At 37.9% G+C, this 22,845-nt stretch overlaps 1 protein-coding gene across 2 annotated transcripts in view; it reads left to right on the top strand.

Annotated features, from left to right (window-relative positions):
• Positions 1-22,845, top strand: part of LOC101096867 (phosphatidylinositol 3,4,5-trisphosphate 3-phosphatase TPTE2) — a 206,431-nt gene that overhangs the window by 38,453 nt on the left and 145,133 nt on the right. For both annotated transcript variants that reach the window (XM_045052406.1, XM_019825824.3), the window contains 4 exons: positions 13-100; positions 1,174-1,269; positions 4,681-4,719; positions 5,627-5,680. In XM_045052406.1, coding sequence (XP_044908341.1) covers positions 1,211-1,269; positions 4,681-4,719; positions 5,627-5,680 — 152 coding nt within the window. In that variant the 5' untranslated portion in view covers positions 13-100; positions 1,174-1,210. The remainder of the gene's footprint in view (positions 1-12; positions 101-1,173; positions 1,270-4,680; positions 4,720-5,626; positions 5,681-22,845) is intronic.

Below are 22,845 nucleotides of genomic sequence, written 5' to 3'. Positions count from 1 at the left end.
GCTTCCACTTAGGAAAAGTTGTATTCAAGTCCCAAGATCTGAGTCCTTCTGTGCTCCACCTCCCTTCTGCTGTGGCCCCTTGAAAGCGCCCTACCTGTAGGTAAGCAGATCTGAGGTTTGCAGGGACAGAGGATCCTTAGATACGTGGCTCTGTCTTGGTCCACATTGGTTTTCCTGGCCACCTCTGGAAAAGAACTTTGGGATTCCTACTCCCACTGTCCATGAGGTGATACCTCTTGAAGATACAGGATTTACAGGTGGCTTGCTCTCAAGCCCCAAACTCAAAATAAAAATTTATGCCCCAATTGATTTATTTATGAAAAAAGTATTTTTCAGTTTGTTTTCATTTTTTTGCTCTTTGCCAAGAATTTAGGGCCTTGTGGCACATTTCAGTCGCCTATTTGGTAACTTGGCAATGTAATTGGCAATGTCTTATTCTCCAGTGACTTCCAGTTCCCTTGCATGCCACGAATCTGCTATGTGAAATGTTGAAGGACATATCTTTGCTTTACCACTCCTTTGATTTATGCTATGGAATGTTTCAAGATGGAAATATCATAAATCACTATGATGATGTAAATTTGGTTTGAAATTCACTTTATTTCACTTGCCGGGTCCTATGTAGCAAGACAGCAGTCTTTTTTTTTTTTTTTTTTAATTTTTTTTTTAACGTTTTTTTAAATTTATTTTTGAGACAGAGAGAGACAGAGCATGAAGGGGGGAGGGGCAGAGAGAGAAGGAGACACAGAATTGGAAGCAGGCTCCAGGCTCTGAGCCATCAGCCCAGAGCCTGACGCGGGGCTCGAACTCACGGACTGCGAGATCGTGACCTGGCTGAAGTCGGATGCCTAACCGACTGCGCCACCCAGGCGCCCCAAGAGAGCAGTCTTTAAAGTGTTCTGTCTTTGAACTAAACTTAAATTTTACTGAACATTCAAAAAACTTTTTCTTCCATTCCTTGAACTAAAATAAAATACAGAATACATATTTCAGAGGAATGATAAAATTGTACAGTGTTGTGGATCTTATAAGTTGTAGATTCAAGACTTTAGAAAGGCCAATGCATACCTGGTAGGTTCTATGTGTGACTTTCTTCCTAACAGGGCAAGTATCCTATGTATTTTAAAAATCCTGAATATAAAAGTCATATGTGCTTTTCTTTTTTTTTTTCAGATTAATTGTAGATTGTGGTTGTCCACAAGACAATACCATGCAGAGATTAAAGAGGAACCCTTTATATCTCTGGTTCATGCATCAAAGAAATAATAAGTAAGTAATAAGATGCAAATTTTACCAAATTTTAAGCACCATTCAAGGTGAATTGAATAGGGAATATATATATATACCTTCTTTCGTAATGAGCGTAAACTATACATAAATGAAATTCGGCAAACTCACAACTTAAAGACACTGTTTTATGCTTACAATTTCCTATGCTACTACTGCTTAGACAGTATGCCATTAACAATATGCATATGCCAGTTACAGTCACTTTAAGCTTTCCCTCTAGGACAGCTGGATGCCCTTATGGGGGATGCTCTGTCCATGGCTGGTGGGGGATGACCATTTTGAGATGGTCATTGCAAGGGCTTCCATTGTCCCATTTCAATCAATACCTGAAACACTGTAAATTACCACAGGGAAGGTCACAAATTTTTATTAGCAATGAGTGGCTTATAAATCAGTATGGTGGATATTAGAAACATGACTATTCAAGATCTGTGAATTGGTTAAAATAAATAATAATTGTAACTATCTTGAAGGTTGAGGACCAATTGAAATATTTGTGAAGCATGAGGACAATACCTGGCACTTAGTAAATACCATGTAAATGTTTGTTAGATGAAACATCACTTTTGATATTTTCTTTAATTTGGGGAAATTTATTTAAAAATATATATATATATTTTGTTATCTAGAGTCCAGGTGTTAGAGATCTGTTTTTATCCTTTATATCAACTGGTTTTTCTTTTGTGGTCTCTTCTGTTTTCTGGGGATTTCTCAACCTCCTCTTCCAACTCTGGATTAACTTGCTTTCGACATGTATCCAAATTACTGTTTATGCCATGAAGTGATTCTTTATTTCAACAATTTGACTTTTACATTTAAGATATCCTCTTGGGTTTTTCAATACGATTTCTTATTCTTATTTCATGTTACTAACATCTTCCCTTGTATCTTTAAGTGTATTTCTCATGTTTACTTAAAAATCTTGTTCATGAGAAAGAATGAAATATGGCCTTTTGTAGCAATGTGGATGGAACTGGAGAGTGTTATGCTAAGTGAAATAAGTCACACAGAGAAAGACAGATATACCATATGTTTTCACTCTTATGTGGATCCTGAGAAACTTAACAGAAGGCCATGGGGGAGGGGAAGGAAAAAGAGGGGGAGGGAAAACCATAAAGGACTCTTAAAAACTGAGAACAATCTGAGGGTTGATGGGGGGTGGGAGGGAGGGGGGGTGGGTGATGGGTATTGAGGAGGGCACTTGTTGGGATGAGCACTGGGTGTTGTATGGAAACCAACTTGACAATAAATTTCATGTTAAAAAAAAATCTTGTTCAGTATGTTCCAATAGTCCTGTTTCAGATGGTATATGTTTTTCAGTTTGTTGTGTCTCTTTTTCAGTCGTACTCATCAGGTATCTAACTATTTTGATTTGTGAGCTCATATTCCTTGTGGCCATTGAGCCCTCTGACTGGTAAATTGTATTAGGGAAGGACTGAAGATTTTCTTGGGAAAATCTCAATCTGTGGCTGTTGTCTCAGCAAAATTATTAATAACATGTCCTTTTCACTTTCAAACGTATCCTGGGTTGGGTGACGTTTTATATAGTAACTGTTGTTGAAAGCTAGGACCTAAGGTATGTTTTTCTCAGTAAATATAACATGAAGGGAGGTGATAGCCTGGGGACAGAGACTCTGCATAATGGTGAAACACTGTGATCCAGGTAATTTCTCTTGTCAAGATATGCTACCTTTAAGGTCTTGGACAAAAGCAGCATTGGAGAAGGCAGACTTCTAGGTTGTTCACCTGGGACTTTTGGAGGTAAAAGGGTGGAAGAGTGAAGGCCCAAGGATTGCTCTTTAGCCCTTCCCTGTTTTCATCAGCTAACCTAATGCCAATGAAAAATTTTTTTATCTTAGAGTGAGAGAAACCATGTGAGTGGGGGAGAGGGATGGGGGGAGGGAGAGAGAGAGACAGAGAGAGAGAAAATCTTAAGCAGTTTCCATGCTCAGTGCAGAGCCCAACAAAGGGCTTGATCCCACAAACCTGGGATCATGACCTGAACAAAAGCAAGAATTAGATGCTCAACTGACTGAACTACCCAGGTGCCACAATGCTACCCAAATTTTATCCTAACTACATCTGGGTAGTGGCTTCTGGTTTCTACTGAGAATGGCAGTTATTGTCTCCAAGCAACTCAGAGGAAAAGCAAGAAAAGAACTTAAAAATTTCCCTCCCGCTAAGCCCCTCAAGACTGCCTGTATCAGACTTTTTCCTCAGTCTGTCCACCACAGAAGACAGCTCTCAGTCTTCTGGCTTCTCCCAGGGTTTCTGTTATTGTTAGTTTTTAAAATCCATACTTCAGTTTGACTTCTATAGTTTTGGGAGGAAGACTCTCCTATGGATAGGAATCCAAGATTTCCTAGGAAATTATGGAAATTTAGTACTTTGAGAATCTTGAAGTGTTTTTGAAATTTATGATTTTCTTCCATGTTGTTTGTCACATTGGTATTTTTGGTATAACATTTGGTGAAGAGGGAAGGCTGCCTAAAAACCAGTAATGTTTGTGATATGATGAACATACAGCATGATTTTATTACCTGGACAAATGAAAGTGCATTTCAATGTGTCTTATTTTACAGATGAGAAAATTAAATTGTAGAGAAATTAAGTTATCCAAGCCAGTGGTTTGGTGGTGAGGAGTCTTGACTTTGGATAATTTAACCAGATACCTTTTCGTAAAATGAATTGAGAGAAAAAGAAACCATTCTGAATACCTGTTTGTTTGTTTTGAGTGAGAGAGAGAGAGAAAGAGAGAGCATGGGGGAAAGGGGGAGAGAGAGAGAGGGAGAGAGAGAGAATCCCAAGCAGGCCCTGCACTGTCAGCACAGATCCCAATGCAGGCTCAATCTCATGGACCATGAGATTATGACCTGAGTTGAAATCAGGAGTCACTTAACCAACTAAGCCACCCAGGTGCCCCATTATTTAGGCAATTCTTGACCTACCTACTAGTTTCTTCTCTACCAAATGGTGATCAGGGACTAGTCCTTGAAACCGGAATATTTATTGTTGTGGTATTTTCTTTATCTCTGTATCTTTTCATTAGTTATTATCTGGATCTCCCTCCCCATCCTTTTGCTCAGATCATTCCTATTTCCCAAACGGATTCCAGAATATGTGAATGGTTGACAAAATGGAGAAGAAAGGAGGTTTAATCACAAAAATTATACCTCCCTTAATTCTTTCCTTCTCTTTCCAGTGGGCAGACACACACACAGCCAAGAGGCTATCTCAGAGGTCTCATTGCTGTACGCTGACAATGTTTCTGTCATTTTGTCATGTTTCCTCATGATTTTACTTTTCATGTCATAAAATTCTGTCGGGAAGAAGAAACTGATTGCTTTCCAGAATGTCTGAATTTATTTTTTGTGTGTTTTTACCCTTTAGCAGAATTATGGATTCCTCTGACAACAGTGATGACCATGGGTGAGTTGACTTGACTGATCTGAGTGCCGAAAGGTATTAGAGAGCATTGTTGGCAATAAGAGGTTTCCATAAGAGACTGTAAGCTTCTGTAAATAACTGTCTTTCTTTTGGGGTCTAAGTCGGGGGGATAAAAGGAAGAACATGTCAGAAGAGGGAGACTTCCTGCTCATAGTTTATGACCCTTAGTAACCAGAAGCCAGAGTTTCTTAGGATACTCTCATAATATATGTGTGTGAGACTCTGCTAGAGTAGACCAGGTAAAGAGAGGATCCTATTATTTGAGCGAGAGGTGGCAGTGGACAGGTAACTGTGGAGCTCTCAGCAGAAAAGGATGGAGCTCATAGACCTTGGTCTGTCCCCTTTCCCTCCAGAGGTTTACAATCATCTGAAGCTGGTGTTTCAGATATAAACCCATCATTATATTTGAGGAAGCCCCTGACTCAAGCTTGCAGTTATTTGAACCAAACTCAGGAACAGAAGAGACTTACATGACACACGAAGAGTAAGGATACAGTGAAGAAACTTGATAATCAGGAAATAAGCTGAAAGACTGTATACCTACAAAATGAAGCTATATTTTGAAGTAAATTCCACCTCAGTGCAGTTTCAGGAGAATTGAATTTAGCAGTAAAGAATTGTACTTGCCTTGATTTGTTAGGCTTTTTTGATTTGTTAAGCCAGAGATTTTCATTACTGCTATTAAAAAAAAAAAACCCATTTCTAAGGAAAATGGAAATGCCAGTTTCCAAATAACTAATTTACAAATAGTTACAGGGAGTCTTCAATTTGTAAGCTGGCTGAATTCTAAAAAACAAACAACAACAACAACAACAACAAAGCTAAGTTAAAACAGAAGTTTGGCTATGAAGCCACTGGGGTCTGATCATACACATTTTTAATTCTTTAGAGATGATCTAGATGAATTCATATCAGGAATCTCTAATGAAGCCACCAATGAAAGGTAAGGTATAATATATTGGGGGATGGTGAGAAATTCAGTCTCAGGGGTATCCATGGCAACATAGAATTTTCTGGACAGTGATCTAAAATAAAATTTGTTCTAAAAAGTTAGGGCTTTCTGTGAGTTAGGTCATGTTGACTATACATTTTAGATTCAAGGAGTTTTTGGGGCCCCTGGGTGGCGCAGTCGGTTAAGCGTCCGACTTCAGCCAGGTCATGATCTCGCGGTCTGGGAGTTCGAGCCCCGCGTCAGGCTCTGGGCTGATGGCTCAGAGCCTGGAGCCTGTTTCCGATTCTATGTCTCCCTCTCTCTCTGCCCCTCCCCCGTTCATGCTCTGTCTCTCTCTGTCCCAAAAATAAACGTTGAAAAAAAATTTTTAGATTTTTAGTTTTTGTTGTTCAGATAAATTGATCACCTCACTGCTCCATGTAGGAAATCTCTAATGATATTTTTTCATTCGTTGGTGTTTAAAGTAAGCTAGACCAACTTTCTAGGCACAATGATGGTGATGAAGACATTGATTTACATCAATTTCAGATGAATTAGGAAAATCAGATTGAAGTCTTGGGGGAGGGGAGCTATTGATGAATCTCTTATTTGGGGGGAGATATGGCTTGTTCTGAGCTAGGAAGAAAATGGAGAACTATGGAAAGGTATCAAAATGTGTGGGAGGGAAAGGCATACAATAATTCATATAGAAAGTACCATGTTTAAAATTTTTTTTCTATTTACCACATTTAAATGTTCTAGGTTGAAAATGTGAATATATCTTTTGAAATTTTATCAGTCTTTTAAAATAGAGAAATGAGGGCCACTGGTAAATCTTCAGTTATATTCCTGTCTCATTTTTGCTGGATGTATTATGATTCCCCATTTTGTGGATTTTTGTCTATGAGTAATGAGACTAATAGATGTGAACATGTTTTGCAGATTAAATTTTTGCTCATTGGAATTAGTTTTGACTTGTTTCTAAGTAATCTGACTGAGAATACTTTCTATTGCTATGATCTGAAGGCATTTTTACTGTGTACTCGAGCCAAGGAAAGAAGACATTTTTAAAACCACATATGTCTGAACTGCACAAAGAGTCATGGGATTTTTCTGGCCATATTATTCAACCATTTAATATTGTGTCAATGTTGAAGAATGAGGAGTGCTGAAGAGGAAATTAACTGGTCACTGTTGGAATTGTTTTACTGTCTAGACAAAGATTACATGGAACATAAAGGGCCAACTAATGACTACAAATACTTGAGATTATCTGTAATTTTCCCTTTAAATTCTTCTAATTCCAGTATAAACATACAGCGTTACTAGTTTCAGGTATACAATATAGTGATTCAATAATTCTATAATTACTTCATGCCCATCCCGATAAGTGTACTCTTTAATCCCTTTCACCTATTTCACTTGACCCCCTCTTCCTGCCACAGGTAACCATCATTTTATTCTCTATTTAAGGGTTTCTTTTTTGGTTTGTCTCTTTTTTACTTTGTTCACTTGTTTTGCATCTTAAATCCCCCACATGAATGAAATCCTAGGGTATTTATCTTTCTCTGACTATTTCACTTTGCATTATACCCTCTAGATCAATCCATATTGTTACAAATGACAAGATTTCATCCTTTTACATGGCTGAATAATACTCCAGTGGTGGGAGGAGAAGGGAAGGGGGAGAGAGAAAAGCAGGGCTTGAGCTCTCAAACCCTGAGATCACGACCTGAGTTGAAGTCCGATGCAGTTTTCTGCCCCATTTTTAATTTGATTATTTGTTTGGGCATATTGAATTGTATACATTATTTACACATTTTGGATATTAACCCCCTATCGGATATATCCTAGATTGCCTTTTTGTTTGTTGATGGTTTTTTTTTTGCTGTACAAAAGTTTATTTTATTTTTTTATTGTAGTGTAATTCCAGTAGTTTATTTTTTTCTTTTGTTTCTCTTGCCTGAGGACACATATTTCAAAAAAATGTTGCTATGGCCAATGTCACAGAAATTAGTGTCTGTGTTCTCCTCTAGAACTTTGATGCTTTGATCCCTTGTGAATTTATTTTTGTGAATGGTATAAGAAAGTGGTCCAGTTTCATTCTTTTGCATGTAGCTGTCCAGTTTTCCCATCACCATTTGTTGAAGAGACTGTCTTTTCCCCATTGTATATTCTTTCCTCTTTGTCAAAGATTAATTGACTATATAATTGTGGGTTTATTTTTGGCCTCTCTGTTCTGTTGATCTGTGTGTCCATTTTTGTCTGTTGATCTGTGTGTCTATATAGCTTTGCAATAGAGCCTGAAATCTGGAGTTGTGATATCTCAAGTTTTGTTTTTCAGGATTGCTTTGACTATTGGGGGTTATTTGTAGTTCCATACAAATTTTAGGTTTGTTTGTTCTAGTTCTGTGAAAAATGTTACTGATATTTTAATAAAGATTGTATTAAATCTGTAAACTGCTTTGCATAATATAGACATTTTAAAAAGTTTATTTATTAAAAAATATATAGACATTTTTAACAATGTTTTTCCTCCAAACCATGAGCGTAGAATATCTTTCATTTGTTTGTGTCCTTTTCAATTTGTTTTATCAGTGTTTTATAGTTTTCAGAGTACAGACCTGTCATCTCTTAAGTTTATTCCTAGGAATCTTATGATTTCTGGTGCAATTGTAAATGGGACTATTCTCTTAATTTCTTTCTGCTGCTTCATTAATAGTATATAGATATGAAACAGATTTCTATATATTGATTTGTATCCTGTGACTTTATTGAATTTATAAGTTCTAGTATTTTCTTGTTGGAATCTTCAGGGTTTTCTCTATATAGTATCATGTCATCTGCAAATAGTTTTACCTCTTCCTTACCAATTTGGATGCCGTTTATTTCTTTTTGTTGTCTGATGGGCTGTGGGTAGGACATGCAACACTGTGTTGAATAAAAGTGGTGAGAGTGGACATCCTTGTCTTATTATTAACCTCAGGGGAAAAAGTCTGTTTTTTACCATTGAGTATGATGTTTGCTGTGGGTTTTCATATATGGCCTTTATGATGTTGAGGTATGTTGCCTCTAAACCTACTCTGTTGAGGGTTTTTAATCGTGAACAGATGCTGTACTTTGCCAAATGCATTTTCTGCACCTATGGAAATGATCATATTGTTGTTATCCTTTCTTTTACTAATGTGATGTTTCACCTTGATCGGTTTGCAAATATTGAACCGCCCTTTCATTGTGGGAATAAATCCCACTTGATTGTTGAATGATTTTTTCATGTATTGTTGGATTTGATTTGCTAGTATTTTGTTAAGGATTTTTGCATCTATGTTCATCAGAGATATTGACCTGTGGTTCTCATTTTTTGTGGTGTCTTTATCTGATTTTTGGTATCAGGGTAATACTGGCCTCATAGAATGAATTTGGAAGTTTTTCTTTGTTTTCAGTTTTTTGGAATAGTTTGAGAAGAAGGGGTATTCAGTCTGCTTTAACTGGTAGAATTCTCCTGTGAAGCTCTCTGGTCCTGGACTTTGGTTTGTTGGGAGTTTTTTGATCGCTGATTCAATTTCATTGTTGGTAATCAGTCTGTTCAAGTTTTCTATTTTTTCCTGCTTCGGTTTTGGTAGGTTATACGTTTCTAGAAATTTATCCATCTTTTGGGGGTTATCCAGTTTGTCAGCATATAATTTTTCATAATAATCTCTTACAATTGTTTGTGTTTCTATGGTGGTTATTTCTCCTCTTTCATTTGTGATTTTGTTTATTTGCGCTTCCTCTTTTTTTTTCTTTTGATTAGTCTGGCTAGAGGTTTATCAGTTTTGTTGATCTTTTCAAAGAACCAGCTCCTGGTTTCATTGATCTGTTCAATTTTTAGTTTCTGTATCATTTATTTCCTCTTTTATCTTTATTATTTTCTTCTGGTTTGGAGTTTTATTTGCTCCTTTTTCTCCTAGCTCCTTTAGGTGTAATGTTAAGTTGTTTGAGATTTTTCTTACTTCTTGAGGTAGAACCATATTGCTATAAATAGCCCTCTTACAATTGCTTTTGTTGCATCCGGAAATTTTGACTCATTGTATTTTCACTTCCATTGGTCTTCATGTATTTTTTTAATTTGATTTCCTCTTTGACTTCTTGGCTGACCCATTCATTATTTAGTGGCATGTTATTTAACCTCCATGAATTTGTGCTCTTCCTAATTTTTTTCTTGTGGTTGACTTCTAGTTTCATAGTGTTGTGGTCAGAAAAGATGCATACCATGACTTCGGTATTTTCTAATTTGTTGACTAGTTTTGTGGCCTAATATGTGGTTTATCCTGGAGAATGTTTCATGTGCACCTGAAAAGAATATGTATTCTGCTGTTTTAGGATGGGATATTCTGAATATATCTGTTAAATCCATCTGGTACAGTATGTTGTTCAAAGCCACTGTTTCCTCATTAATTTTTTTGATTGGATGATTTGTCCATTGATATAAGTGGGTGTTTAAAGTCCCTTACTACTGTTGTATTAGTATCAATTGGTTCCTTTATGTTCGCTATTAACTATTTTATATATTTGGATGCTTTCATGTTTGGTACATAAATATTTACAATTGTTATATTTTCTCTTTAGACTGTTCCTGTTATGATTATGTAGTGTCCTTCTTTGTCTCTTGTTACAGTCTGTGTTTTAAAGTCTATTTCTTCCAAGACTGTCTCTTCAACAAGTGGTGTTGGGAAGATTGGACAGCATCATGCAAAAGAATGAAAATGGACCACTTTCTTACACCATTCACAAAAAATAAATTCAAAATGGATTAAGGACCTAGATGTGAGACCTGAAACCTATAAAAGTCCTAGAAGAGAATACAGGTAGTAACTTAATTAACATTAGCCATAGCAACATTTTTCTAGATATGTCTCCTGAGGCAAGGGAAACAAAAACAAAAATTCACTGTGGGAATACATCAAAATAGAAAGCTTCTGCACAGCAAAGGAAATAGTCAACAAAACTAAAAGGCAGCCTATGGAATGGGAGAAGATATTTGCAAATGATATATGTGATAAAGGGTTAGTCTCCAAAATATATAAATAACTGATACAACTCAACACCCAAAAAACAATCCAATTGAAAAATGGGCAGGAGTGCCTGAGTGGCTCAGTATGTTAAGCATCCAACTCTTGATTTCGGCTCAGGTCATGATCTCCTGGTTTGTGAGATTGAGCTCTGTGTTGGGCTCTGTGCTGATGGTGGAGTCTGCTTGGGATTCTCTCTGCCTCTCCCCTGCTTGCTCTTGCCCTTTGTCTCTCTCTCAAAATAAATAAACATTTAAAAAACAAAAATAAAAAAGGTAGAAGACAGGAATGGTAATTTTCCAAAAAAGACCTATAGATGGCCAGCAGACATATGAAAAGATGCTCAACATTATTCATTAGGAAAATGCAAATCAGCACCATGATGAGATACCACCTCACACCTATCAGAGTGGCTAAAATCAACAACACAAGAAACAATCAGGTGTTGGTAAGGATGTAGAGAAAGGGGAACCTTCTTGCATGGTAGATGGGAATGCATACTAGTGCAGCCACTCTGGAAAACAGTGTGGAGGTTCTGCAACAGGTATAACTGCCCTATGATCCAGCAATTGCACTACTAGGTATCTACCCAAAGAATACAAAAATACCAATTCGAAGAGATACATGCATCCTGATATTTATAGCAACATTATTTATAATAGCCAAGATATGGAAGCAGCCCAAGTATCCATAGATTGATGAATGGATAAAGAGTGTGTGTGTGTGTGTGTGTGTGTGTGTGTGTGTGTGTGTGTGGTGTTGGAATATTACTTGGCCATCAAAAAGAATGCAATCTTGCCATTTGTAACAACATGGAAGGAGCTAGAGAGTATTATGCTAAGTGAGATAAGTCAGTTAGAGAAAGGTAAATACCATATGATCTCACTCATATATGGAATTTAAGAAACAAAACAAACGAGCAAAGGGGGGAAAAAGAGAAGCAAGCCAAGAAACAGACTCTTTACAGAACAAACTGATGGTTACCAGAGGGGAGGTGGGGGTGGGTGGGTTAAATAGGTAGTGGGGATTAAGGAGTGCACTTTTAAACAAAAATTTTTTATGTTTATTTTTTTTTTGAGAGACAGAGCATAAGCAGGGTAGGGGCAGAGAGAGAGGGAGACACAGACTCTGAAGCAGGCTCCAGGCTCTGAGCTGTCAGCACAGATGCCGGTGTGGGGCTCAAACTCCTGAATCTTGAGATCATGACCTGTGCCACAGTTGGCCACTTAACCAACAGAGCCACCCAGGCATCCCAAGGGTGCAATCGTTTTGATGAACAGCAGGTGATGTCTGGAAGTGCTGAATCACTATATTGGACTCCTGAGTCTAGTATTATACTGCATGTTAACTAACTGGAATTTAAATAAAAACTTATATAGGAAAAAATACTTTTTTAAAGTATTGCTACCCCTTTCTTTTGACATCCATTTACATGATAAATGTTTCTCCCCACTCACATTCAATCTGCAGATGTCTTTAGGTCTGAAATGGTGTCTGACAGGCAGATGGGTCTTGTTTTAATCTACTCTGTCACCCTATCTCTTTTGGAGTGTTTGGCCATTTACATTCAAAGTAATTATTGATATGTATTTATTGCCATTTTCTTACTTGTTTTGTGGTTGTTTTTGTGATTTTTTTTTTAAATCTTTTCTTCCCCTGCTCTTTCCTGCTTTTGTGTCTTTCTTTAGTGATATACTCAGAATACTTTCTCTTTATTCTTTGCATAGCTATAACTGGTTTTTAAATTTTTAAATTTTTTAACTTACTTAAATTCAAGTTAGTTAACATAGTGCAGTATTGGTTTCAGGAGTAGAATTTAGTGATTCATCACTTTCATATAACACCCAGTGTTCATCCCAACAAGTGCCCTCCTTAATGCCCATCACCCATTTAGCCCATCCTCCCACCTACCTCCCCTCTAGCAACCCTCAGTTTGTTCTCTGTATTTAAGAGTCTCTTATGGTTGGTTTACCTCTGTTTTTATCTTCTTTTTCCTTCCCTCCCCCTGTGTTCATCTGTTTTGTTTCTTAAATTCCACATATGAGTGAAATCATGATACTTGTGTTCTCTCTGACTTATTTCACTTAGCATAATACACTCTAGTTCCAACCACATTGTTGCAAATGGCAAGACTGCATTCTATTTGATCACTGAGTAGTATTCCATTATATACACACACACACCACGTCTTCTTTATCCATTCATTAGTTGATGGACATTTGGGCTCTTTCCATAATTTGCCTATTGTTGATAGTGCTGCTATAAACATTGGGATGCACATGCCCTTTGGAATCAGCATTTGTATGTGTGTTTATCATTAGGTTTCTATATATCCTCTTCTGCAATATTGTAATCTATATTAAGTTGATGGTTGCTCAAGTTTGAATCCATTCTTTATTCCTCCCCTACCCCCCCCCCATTTTAGGAATATGGTGTCATATTTTACATTCTATTTTGTGAATCCCTCGCCTGGTTTTTACAGATATGCTCATATTTACTGCTTTAGTGTTTCCTACTTTTTATACTCTCACTTACAGTCTTTCCTTTGCTTTCAAAGTGTCTCCTTTAATATTTCTTGTAGAGGTCCTTTAGTTTTTGTCTGAGAAACTCTTTATCTCTTCTTCTATCCTGAATGATAGCCTTGCTGGATAAAGAATTCTTGGCTGCCCATTTTTCCCTTTCAGGACTTTGAATATATCATGCCAATCTCTTCTGGTCTGTAAAGTTTCTGCTGAAAAATCAGCCGATAGCCTTATGGAATTTTCCTTGGATGTAACTGTCTTCTTTTGCTGCGTTTAAAATTCTCTCTTTATCACTACTTTTTGCCATGAAATTACTATGTGTCTTGGTGTGTACCTCCTTGGGTTGATTTTGTTGGGGGCTCTCTGTGTCGTCTTTATCTGGATTTCTGTTTCCTTCCCCAGGTTAGGGAAGTATTCAGCTATTTACTCAAATTTTCTCCCTTTCTTTTTCCTTCTGGGATCCCTATAATGTGGATGTTGTTATGCTTGATGGTGTTTCTGGGTTCTCTTAATATATTCTCGTTTCTTATTATTGTTTTTTTTTCTCTCTCATGTTCAGCTTGACTATTTTCTATTACTTTGTCCTCCAGGTTGCTGACCGATTCTTCTCCTTCCTCTAATCTATTTATTCCCTCTAGGGTATTTTTAATTTCAGTTGAGTTCTTTAACCCTGATTGGTTCTGTTTTATGTTTTCTATCCCTTTATTGAGGGTCTCACTGAGGTCTTTCACTCCTTTCTCAAGTCCAGTGAATATCTTCATGACCATGACTTTAAATTCTCTATCAGGCATGTTACTTATCTCTTTTTCATTTATCTCTCTTGCTGTGATTTTGTCTTCTTCTTTGTTTGGGGACCTATTCCTTTGTCTCCTCATTTTGTCTGTCTGTGTCTGTTTCTATGTGATTGGCAATTGAGCTGTGTCCCCTGCTCTTGAAAGTAGTGGCCCTATGAAGAGGTCCTTTAGTGCCCTGAAATGCAATGTCCCCTTTTCATCAGAACCTGTTGTTTCAGGGGTGCCTCCTAGGTGTGTTGTGTATACTCTACTATTGTGACTTCAGTCCAGATGTCTGCAGTGACTCTTTGCCTTTTGCGGGCAGGGTTTGTTGCCTATGTTCTTAGTGGGCCAGTCTGGGGGCCACCTTAGGCTTGAGTTCAGTCAGACCAGGCATTTGCCAGAGATGCAGTAGCACCAAATTGCAGGATGCTCTCCCAGTGTTATTTCCTGAGCTGCTTTCTTTGGGGGGCAGAGCTTGAAGTCAGACCAGATGTCTGCCTGCAGCCTAATGCTGTGGCCGCAGTCTGACTGTATGTGTGTTTGGTTTTCTTCCCCTTTCTCCAGGGCAGTAGTTGCTTTGGGAAGGTGCTGGCCCCTGCTGGGACTGCTTTCTCACTCTCACATCCTCTTTGGATGGACTCCTGCCCAGGGCATGTTAGATGAAGTGGATCTGCAGGAAAATATAGGGGTGTGTTATATAGTGTCAGCAAGGTATGTGGTTTTCACCTGTGGTAGGGGAACTTCTGGAAAACTCTTGGCGAGGCTAGGGTGGAGGGGGCAGGTCCACAAGAGTGTGGGTGTAGAGTGCACAGCTGGGTATAGAGTGTTTGCACTGTGCTGGTTTCTGCAGCTGTCCGTATAGCTAGGTTGGGGAGTAGGGGATGATACGGTACCTGCCAATTCTTTTGTTCTCCTAAAGATCCCCACCCCCTCCAACACAAGCTCTGATATTAGCAAACAAATGTCCTTCCTGTATTCCTTAGGTGTTTTTCAAACTGCTGCTTCTATGCTGTACCTCAGTCAGGCTGTTTGTTACACTGTCTCTTTAAAGGTGAGGACTTAGGTTCCTATAGCCTTCCACCTCTCTCAGAGCTAAGCCTGCTGGTTTTCAAAGTTTCAGGTGTTAAGCCCCACTGATTATAAAAATTCAAAAGTTAGTCTCCTCTGGTTTTCAAAGCCAAATGTTATGGGGATTTGTCTTCCCAGTGCAGGTCCCCCATGCCTGGGGGTGCCTGGTATGAGGTCTGCTCCTCTCCCTTCGTGACCATGATGTCCTTCCCTCCTAAGGACAGTCTTGTAGGTCACTTTGACTTCCAACCACGTTTCTGCCCTTTTCTATATGGCCTCTTCTCTACATTTAGCTGTGAAGGGTTTGTTCTTCCAGTCTTCAGGTTGTTTTCTGGGTTATGTATACTGATGTGGGTGTTATTTAGGTTTATCTGTGAGACATGGTGAGCCTAGAATCCCCCTACTCCAACATCTTCCTTGCAAATCCATGATTTTTCATTTTCATGACTTCTTTCATCATGGGTCTTCAATGGAGAGTTTACTCTGCCACTTAAGGGTCCTGGAGTATGTCACATGAATTTTATGGACTGGGGTAGTGACAGAAATGAGCATTTATTGAATATATACTCTATGTCAGGCAGTTTGCCTAGCCAGCTCTATTTATTTAGATATTTGATTTGATATGTCCCTGGAACAAAGTCTCTTGCTAGGTAGTATCTATAACCCTGTTCTCCTTATGCAGAAACTGGATTTCTAAGAAAATATTAGTAAGTATTCTAAACCAATTTTTAATATAGCCAAAATTATACTTAATGAAAATATTTAGGAAAATGATGCCAAAAATAAAAGTATAGCTCATCACATAGTGATACACTGGTACATACTTTATCGAAGTAAACCAAGGAAGGAGGGAAGCCAGTAACCACAGCACACAGTGGGATTACTTTACAAGAACACAGGAAGTATTCTGGTGTATTGTAAGAGGTACAGAGCTAAACTGATACAACTGTGTCTGATCAAAACCTGTAGGGATGTGGAATTCAGTTTGATTTTTTCTTCATTTAGTTTCCCATGGGCAGAATCTCAGTCTTGGGAATCTCTCCTTAGTTGGCCTAGTTGCTCCCTCCCTTAGGGACATCTGAATAGTTTGGCCAACAAGAAGCCTACAGATGACCTGGTCTCAGTTCAGATTCCTCATTATAGGACCCTGGGTGGTACATAGGTCTCCGTATCATGGTTAGTTTCCATCTGTTTCCTTAATCACCAAATTATCCATTTTCTCCAAAATGTATTTCCAGAAAATAACTTGGCATTCCTTTTTTTGATGATATGAGAATAGGCAGTGGATGTGTTACATGTCTACATATTAGCTACACTTATTCTGCAATGGGATTGAAAATTTGGATAGATTGAGCAAGGCAAGCATTTTCTTCTTCCCACCCAACTCCAAATAAAATAGATTTGGGGGTGGTTTTCTTTGTGTTTTTTTAATATTACAAAAGTTTACTATATAGGGAAAGGAGGTATTTGCAGTACTCCCTGTGAGAAACACTGATGATTTCTACTTAAGGGATGGTCTTGGATTTGTAATAAGAGCTGGTATCGATGCTTGGAAAGTCCCTAAACCTCTTCAAACTTGTTTCTTCATCTGTAAACTGGTGGTAATACTATTGGAGGTTTCTGTCTAACTGAGATTTGTATAATAAAAAATTAACAGTAAAAGTGGAAAAAATGTTGGTGAAGGTGCTTCGAAAACTCTGAAGCACCGTAATTAAGTTTTATGCTAATATTCAAAAAGGGGGGTAAGGATAAATAGGAGAAGCACACAGGATTTTGAGGGCAGTGAAAATACTCTGTATGATATTATAATGATGGATCCATGTCGTTATACATTTGTCGATACCTATAGGATGTACAGCCTCAAAAGTGAACTAGAAATTATGGACATTGATTATAATATGTCGGTGGATAACAAATGTACTATTCTGGTGGACGATGTTGCTAATAGAGTAGGCAATGCACATGCAGGGATGGGGCATATGGGAAATCTCTGTACCATCCTCTTAATTTTGCTGTTAAGATAAAAATGTTTTAAAAGTAAAGTCTTTAAAAACTAACAAAACACAACTGTCTCCTCATGTGGGTGCCACCTGCATCCTGAACTGGGATCACAGGGGTTGTTTCTTCTTTGCTCTGGCATATCTGGAGCCATGAAGCACTCAGAAAACTGTCGAATGAATGTCTATAAAGCGCTACAACTTTGTATTTTAAAATTGCCAGGCAACATTATCTTCTAAGGTCTCTCTGAAAGGAGAACCAGGCAATACCATACCTATCAGCAAGCTACTTTTTGCCTGTTTTAGATAAGTGCAATGGTGCTCTTAAAAATAAAACAACCAAAAGAACACAAGTTCATTATAGCAAAATCAGAAAATATAAGCAATAAGTCCATCCACAAATAGTCATTCTTATTCTGATACATACCCTTCTAGTTTTTTAGGTATATACATTTTTTGTTTCTAGGTACTAAATCACACATTCTTTTAAAATATTTTTAACATTTTATTTATTTTTGAGGGGGGGGGGTGGAGGAGTAGAGAGAGAGGAGATACAGGCTCCAGGCTCTGAGCTGTCAGCACAGAGCCCAACACAGGGCTCAAACCCACGAGCCCTGAGATTATGACCTGAGCCCAATTCGGACTCTCAACTGAGTCACCCAGGTGCCCCAATCACACATTAAAAAAAAAAATAACTTTATTACTTAATGACATATCATGAATATATTTCCTAGTTAATAAAACTACATATGCATTTAAAACCTTTTTCCACCTTTATGAAGGTATAATTGACAAAAATATAAGATATTTAAAAAGTACAAAATGATGATCTGCTATACATTGTGAAAGGATTATTCCTAGCCATCACCTCACATATTTACTTTATGTGTGAGATCATTTAACTTCTGTTAGCAAATTTTAATTATACAATATAGTGTTATCAACTATAGTCACCAATTATACATTAGGTCCTCACACCCTAATTCATCTTACTTGCAAACGTGATGGGTGTGCACAAAGAGACAATGAATCTGTGAACATTAACTCATGGGCAGGAGGGAAAGGGGGTTTTGAAGAGAGACAGTGTTAGGGGTTTGGGTCAATGTAAACCAAAATCCTGGCCCCGCCGGGCAGTTGGATGATAATTGCAAACAGGAGGCTCCAGGTCTCTTTATCTCAGCCAGCCCAGGGGATAAGACAGAGAACATGCGGCCTCAGGGTTAACAAGGCACCTTTCTTTTGCTAATTAGCTCTCTCTGGGCAGCTTCACCCACAGCTGTCTATAGCCCTATTTACCTGTTTCCCTATTTTGGTCCTTCCTTCCAGTGAAAAAGCAGCTTTCTGCTACAGTAGTAAATTGCCAGACATTTTTGCCCTGAATACCTAATACCTTTGCACAGGGGCCTTTGCCCCTCCCTGTCTATCCTGGGGGACTTGGCCCTGCCCCCTCTATACTTATTTACCTGATCTTGTTTACTCAAACTTGGGTGTGAGCATCCTATGGCTTTGTAATTCTTTTTGCCTCCTTACTCCAGGTTCATCCATGTCATTACAAATGGTGAAAATTCCCTTAAGGTTGAGTATTGCTCCATTTTTATTTATGTATATACCACATTTTCTTTGTCCATTGTGTATCAGTGAAGAGTTAAGCTTTCATATCTTGGCTATTTTGAATAATGTCTCAATGAACATGGAAGTACGTATAATTGTGTGAGATAATAATTTCATTTCCTTTGGAGGTATACGCAGAAGTGAGATTACTGGATCATATTGTGGTTTTATTTTTATTTTTTTGAGGAACCCCCATACTGCTTTCCATAGTGGTTGTACCAGTTTACATTCCAACAGTACAAAGGTTTCTTCTTCTCTGTATCCTCACCAGCATTTGTTATCTCTAGTCTTCTTGATAAACAAGTATGATGTGATCTCATTGTGGTTTTGATTTGCATTTCCTTTATGATGATTAATTATGTTGAACACCTTTTTATGTACCTGTTGTCCTTTTGTAGGTCTTTGAATAAATGTTTATTTCAGTCTTTTGCCTATTTAAAAAAATTTTTTAATATTTATTTTTGAGAGAGAGACAGAATGTGAGCAGGGGAGGGGCAGAGGGAGAGGGAGACACAGAATCTGAAGCAGGCTCCAGGCTCTGAGCTGTCAGCACAGAGCCTGACGCGGGGCTAGAACCCATGAACTACAAGATCATGACCTGAGCCAAAGTCAGATGCTTAACCGACTGAGCCACCCAGGCACCCCTTGCCTATTTTTTAATTAGGCTATTTGGGTTTTTCCTATTGAGTTGAATGAGTCCCTTGAATATTTTGGATATAAACCTTTTATGTGTTATGTGGTTTACAAGTATTTTCTTCTATTGCATGGGTTGCATTTTCATTTTCTTGATGGTTTTCTTTGCTGCACAGAAGTTTTTTAGTTTGATGTAGTTCCACTTGTTTGGTTTTGCTTTTGTTGTCTTTGTTTTTAGTGTCGTCCAAAAACTTACTGCCAGGACCAATGTCAAGGTGCTTACTTCCTATGTTTTCTTCTAGAAGTTTTATGGTTTCAGGTATTCAAGTCTTTAATCTATTTTGAGTTGAGTTATGTGTATAGCATAAGATAGGGGGTCCAGTTTCATTCATTTACATGTGGCTATAGAGTTTTCTCAACACAAGTTTTTGTGGCTCCTTTCCTGAAATTTGACTATATATAATGAGTTTATTTTTGGGCTCTCTATTCTGTTCCATTGATCTATGTGTTTTTTATGCCAACACCATACTGTTTTGATTACCCTAGCTTTGTAAAATTGTTTGAAATCAGGAATGACTTCTTTAACTTTGTTCTTTTCCCCTCAAGATTATTTTGGCTGTTTGGAGTCTTTAGTTCTGTGCAAATTTTTGGATTTTTTTTTCTATTTCTGTGAAAAATGCTGTCAGAATTTTGATAGATTGAATTGAATCTGTAGATTGCTTTGAGTAGTGTAGACTTTTTAACAGTGTTAATCATTCCAATCCATGGACATAGGATATCTTTTGTTTTAATAAAATTTTTTTTAATATATATAATTTATTGTCAAGTTAGCTAACGGTGTATACCATGTGCTCTTGGTTTGGGGGTATATTACCATGATTCATCACTTACATACAATGCCCAGTGCTCATCCCAACAAGTGCACTCCTCAATGACCATCACCGATTCCCTCCCCGCCACCATCAACCTTCAGTTTGTTCTCTGTATTTAAAAGTCTCCTATGGTTTGTCTCACTCTCTGTTTGAAACTATTTTTTTCCCCTTTCTTTCCCCCGTGGTCTTCTGTTAAGTTTCTCAAGTTCCACTTATGAGTGAAAAGATATGATATCTGTCTTTCTCTGACTGACATTTCATTTAGCATAACACCCTCCAGTTCCATCTATGTTGCTACAAGTGACAGGATTTCATTCTTTCTCATTGCTAAGTAGTATTTCATTGTATATATAAACCATATCTTCTTTATCCATTCATCAATTGATAGACATTTGGGCTTTTTCCATAAATTGGCTATTGTTGAAAGCACTGCTATAAACATGGGGGTACATGTATGCCTATGAATCAGCACTCCTATATCCTTTGGATAAGTTCTTGTAGAGTTATTTCTGGGTCATAAGGTAGTTCTATTTTTAATTTTTTGAAGAACCTCCACACTGCTTTCCAGAGTGGCTACACCAGTTTGCATTCCCACCAACAGTGCCAGAGGGTTCCCATTTCCTTCACATCCTTGCCAACATCTGTTGTTTCCTGAATTGTTAATTTTAGTCACTCTTACTGGTGTGAGGTGGTATCTCAGTGTGGTTTTGATTTGTATTTCCCTGATGATGACTGGTGTTGAACATCTTTTCATGTGTCTGTTGGCCATCTGGTGATCCTATTTGGAAAAGTGTCTATTCATATCTTCTGCCCATTTCTTCACTGGGTCGTTTGCTTTTTGGGTGTTGGGTTTGGTAAGTTTGTTATAGATTTTGGATACTATCTTTTATCTGATGTGTCATTTACAAATATCTGTTCCCATTCTGTTGGTTGCCTTTTAGTTTTGTTGATTGTTTCCTTTGCAGTGCAGAAGGTTTTTATCTTGATGAGGTCCCAATAGTTTATTTTTGCTTTCATTTCCCTTGCCTTTAGAGATGTGTTGAGCAAGAAATTATTGTGGCTGAGGTCAAAGAGACTGTTGCCTGTTTTCTCTTCTAAGGTTTTGATGGCTTCCTGTCTCACATTTAGGTCTTGCATCCATTTTGAGTTATTTTTGTGTGTGGTGTAAGAAAGCAGTCTAGTTTCATTCTTATGCATGTTGCTATCCAGTTCTCCCAGCATGATTTGCTAAAGAGACTCTTTTCAGGGCACCTGGGTGGCTCAGTTGGTTGAGCGTCTGACTTTAGCTCAGGTCATGATCTCACAGTCTGAGTTCAAGCCCTGCATCGGGCTCTGTGCTGACAGCTCAGAGCCTGGAGCCTGCTTCGGATTCTGTGTCTCCCTCTCTCTCTGCCCCTCTCCCGCTCATGCTCTGTCTCTCTCTGTTTCTCAAAAATGAATAAACATTAAAAAAAAAAAGCCTCTTCTTTCCATTGTATACTCTTTCCTGCTTTGTCAAAGATTAGTTGGCCATACATTTGTGGGTCCAATTCTGGGTTCTCTATTCTATTCCATTGGTCTGTGTCTGTTCTTGTGCCAGTATTATACTGTCCTGATGAGCCTTGTAGAGAGGCTAAAGTCCAGGATTGTGATGTCTCCCACTTTGGTTTTCTTTTTCAACATAACTTTGGCTATTCAGGGTCTTTTGTGGTTCCATATAAATTTTAGGATTGTTTGTTCTAGCTTTGAGAAGAAAGCCAGTGCAATTTTGATTGGGATTGCATTGAATATGTAGATTGCTTTGGGTAGCACTGACATTTTAACAATATTTGTTCTTCCAATCTGTGAGCATGGAATTTGTTAACATTTCTTTGTGTCTTCTTCAATTTCCTTCATAAGTTTTCTGTAGTTTTCAGCATGTAGATCTTTACATCTTTGGTTAGGTTTATTCCTAGGTATTTTATGGTTCTTGGTGCAATTGTAAATATGATTGATTTCTTGATTTCTCTTTCTGTTGTTTTATTATTGGTATATAGAAATGCAACTGATTTCTGTACATCGACTTTGTATCCTGTGACTTTGCTGAATTTATATGTATCAGTTCTAGTAGCTTTTTGGTGGAGTCTTTTGATTTACCATCTAGAGTATTATGTCATCTGTGAAAAGTGAAAGTTGACTTGTTTGCCAATTGGAATGCCTTTTATTTCATTTGTTGTCTGATTACTGATGCTAGGACTTCCAACACTATGTTAAACAACAGTGGTGAGAGTGGACATCCCAGCTGTATTCCTGATCTCAGGCAGAAAGCTCTCAGTTTTTCCCCGTTGAGGATGATATTAGCTGTGGGCTTTTCATATACGGCTTTTATGATGTTGAGGTATGTTCCTTCTATCCCAACTTTCTTGAGGGTCTTTATTAAGAAAGGATGCTGTATTTTGTCAAATACTTTCTCTGCATCTATTGACAGGATCATATGGTTCTTACCCTTTCTTCCATTCAAGTGATGTATCACATTGATTGATTTGCGAATATTGAACCAGCCCTGCAGCCCAGGAATGAATCCCACTTGATCATGGTGAATAATCTTTTGATATATTATTGAATTTGATTTGCTAGTATCTTGTTGAGAATGCATCCATATTCATCAGGGATATTGGTCTGTTATTCT

Source organism: Felis catus, chromosome A1, assembly GCF_018350175.1.
Source record: "Felis catus isolate Fca126 chromosome A1, F.catus_Fca126_mat1.0, whole genome shotgun sequence".
NCBI classification, from domain to species: Eukaryota; Metazoa; Chordata; class Mammalia; order Carnivora; family Felidae; genus Felis; species Felis catus.
The sequence above is the reverse complement of the archived record's forward strand: the minus strand, read 5'-3'. Positions and strand labels throughout refer to the sequence as shown.